The 3094-nt window shown below is 39.7% G+C and overlaps 1 protein-coding gene across 1 annotated transcript; it reads right to left on the bottom strand.

Annotated features, from left to right (window-relative positions):
• Positions 1–1120: 1120 nt before the first annotated feature.
• Positions 1121–3094, bottom strand: SARC_13778 (hypothetical protein; the record flags this gene model as incomplete). The annotated part of the gene is made up of 2 exons (XM_014292090.1): positions 1121–1267; positions 2934–3094. Coding segments are annotated over 2 exons (308 nt in total), but the record flags the coding sequence as incomplete, so codon positions are not given.

Here is a 3094-nt window from a genome sequence, read left to right as displayed (position 1 = left end):
ATATAAATATATATACATATATATATATATATATAAGTGTGTGTGTGTGTGTGTGTGTGTGTGTGTGTGTTTGTGTCTGTGTGTGATAGAATGCACGCATTGTCTGATATAAGCTGCACGAGTGTGAGAGCAATACTGGAGTCTGTGTGCATAATTCGTGAGGTGTTGAACCCAACCATTCTTAACGTCCATGCCAACTGGGCTTACCTACCGACAGCTACAAAAAAACCCCTTTCGCAGAGTTTAGACAAGTCTGTGTGTTTAGAAATAGTTTTGGTGCATCCCTTGGTATACATATATCGTCATAGAACTGTACACTATGCCAAACAGATCCTTGAGCTCAGAAAGACTTAGAACGATGTTAAATAAAGTATCTACCGATAGAGTTGTGCATACAGGTATGTTATTCCGAGTGTATTCTCGTGCGCATATAAACCTAAACCCCTAAATCCTAAACCCTGAACCCTAAAAACCCGATATTGTAGGTAACTTCATAGGTCATTGTGTCTTATCGTGGACATATGCACCTATACAATCATATATTCACTTATATGTAATACATTGATACTAACACAGACTTAAATATATTACATTTATATTAACACAGCCTTATATACACTACCCTATTCACCAACACAAGTATTGTACTATCTTACTTATAAATAATACAGTCATACTAACACAACCTTATTATATACACTACCCTCTACACCCACACAAGTACTGTACTACCTTACTTATATATAATACAGTCATACTATACACAACCCTATATACACTACACCCTACACCCACACAAGTATTGTACTAACTTACGTATATATATTACAATCATACTAACACAACCTTATATACACTATCATTTACACTAGCACAAGTATTGTACTACCTTATATATATTACAGTCATACTAACACAGCCTTATATACTACCTACTAACACAAGTCTTGTATATTACATCCACACTACCACAAGTCATATAGTTTGGTACTACCTTGTTGACTGGATATATTACCTACTAACACAAGTCTTGTATATTACATTCACACTACCTCAAGTCATATAGTTTTGTACTACCTTACTTATATATAATACAGTCATACTAACACAGCCTTATATATTACCTACTACCACAAGTCCTATAGTTTTGTACTACCTTGTTGACTGGTAAGTGCGAGAACAGTTCCAGACCACTGACAGACTTCTTTGTGGTAACTTTCGTTTGTTTGGGATCACCTGTGGCTATTTGGCCTTGCCTCGCTTTGCTCTGCAGGATGCAATTGGGACTATTATTTAGTATTGGCATATGGATAAGATTAGAGCTTGCAATTGGGACTATTATTTAGGATTGGCATATGGATAGGACTAGAGTATGCGTGGTATAAAGAGAATGGGTATCCAGAAATTAGAATAACTGGGACTATTATATAGGATTGGCATATGGATAAGATTAGAGTATGCGTGGTATAAAGAGAATAGGTATCCAGAAATGAGAATAATTGGGACTATTATTTAGGATTGGCATATGGATAAGATTAGAGTATGCGTGGTATAAAGAGAATGGGTATCCAGAAATGAGAACAATTAGGACTATTATTTAGGATTGGAATATGGATAAGATTAGAGTATGCGTAGTATAAAGAGGTTTTAGGGGTTTTTCAAAGATATGAACTCTCCAGAAATGAGATTAATTAAAACTATGCAGAACGCGAATAATTCGGAACTGGAGGGGCCGGCATATTGAACCCTCGTAGACAAACGTATTGGTAGGTGTGTATGTGGGTGGGTGGTGATTCAGTCCCATGTGTGGCGGTGCCTATCGAGACAGCCGCGTATAACGTTAATTACTACGAAGATTGATAGACCAACAACACAAACGATTGCTCGACCAAGTATTGGTGGAGATTGGGTAAACGTTTGCTCGATCAAGCATTGGGGGAGATTGGGTAAACGTTTACTCGATCAAGTATTGGGGGAGATTGGGCCTAGTACTGGCACCAGGGGCTATGATCCGCAAGAGAACAAAGTGAAACGCACCATGGAACGGAAATATGACGGATAACCGCAATAGAAACGCCTAAGAATCACAACACACCCACAACACTACATGGAAGCAGTGCACGTCCCGGAAACGGAACGGAAACGCAAACGCAACGAAAACGGAAACGAACCGGGATGAATGCGGACTTAAGAGCACGTCTACGGATGTGAAACATACTACAGACGCGCCAGGTAGGATTAAACTTTAGGACTAGGGTTTTGGTAGGATTAAACACTACGACTAGGTATTGTATTGTTAGTTATATGAAACGGTTACGATTGCCGTATGGATTGCGTTACAGTACCGTCACCCCGTTAACGTATGTGTATGTACTATCACCCCGTTAACGTATGTGTATGTACTATCACCCCGTTAACGTATGTGTATGTACTATCACCCCGTTAACGTATGTGTATGTACTATCACCCCGTTAACGTTGTGTATGTACTATCACCCCATCAACGTATGTGTATGCTGGGGACTTGTGGTCTATTGGCAGTGTACACGCGCCACAGCGTCCTGGAGATCTGGAAAAAAAACAGGGCTCCCCATACACAGGTACCTATTGTTGCTGGTTTAGTACGATAGGTGTACTGAATAAAAATAAGGCTCCTCATACATATATACCTGTTGTTGCTGTTTTAGTATGATAGGTGTACAGAATAAAAACAAGGCTCCCCATTCATATGCATCTGTTGTTGCTGTTTTAGTATGATAGGTGTACTGAAGAAAAAAAAACAGGGCTCCCCATACACATTTCACTGTTGTTGCTGTTATATTTCGATAGGTGTACTTAATAAAAACAGGGCCCCCCATACATAGAGATACCTGTTGTTGCTGTTATAGTACGATAGGTGTACTGAATAAAAACAGGGCTCCCATCCATATGTACCTGTTGTTGCTGTTTGTTGTTGTTAGTCGGTGCGTTGGCCCCCCCTTTGGCTTTCTTCGCATTGGCGTCTATGGATTTACCTTTTGCGCCTGCTTTGCCCAGTGCCGCTGCCTTCTTCGCACGTTGTGCTTCCTGATATTTGGGTAGAGACCATACAAGTA

Source organism: Sphaeroforma arctica, assembly GCF_001186125.1.
Source record: "Sphaeroforma arctica JP610 unplaced genomic scaffold supercont1.3729, whole genome shotgun sequence".
Classification (NCBI taxonomy): Eukaryota; class Ichthyosporea; order Ichthyophonida; genus Sphaeroforma; species Sphaeroforma arctica.
This window is presented reverse-complemented; position numbering and strand designations above follow the sequence as displayed.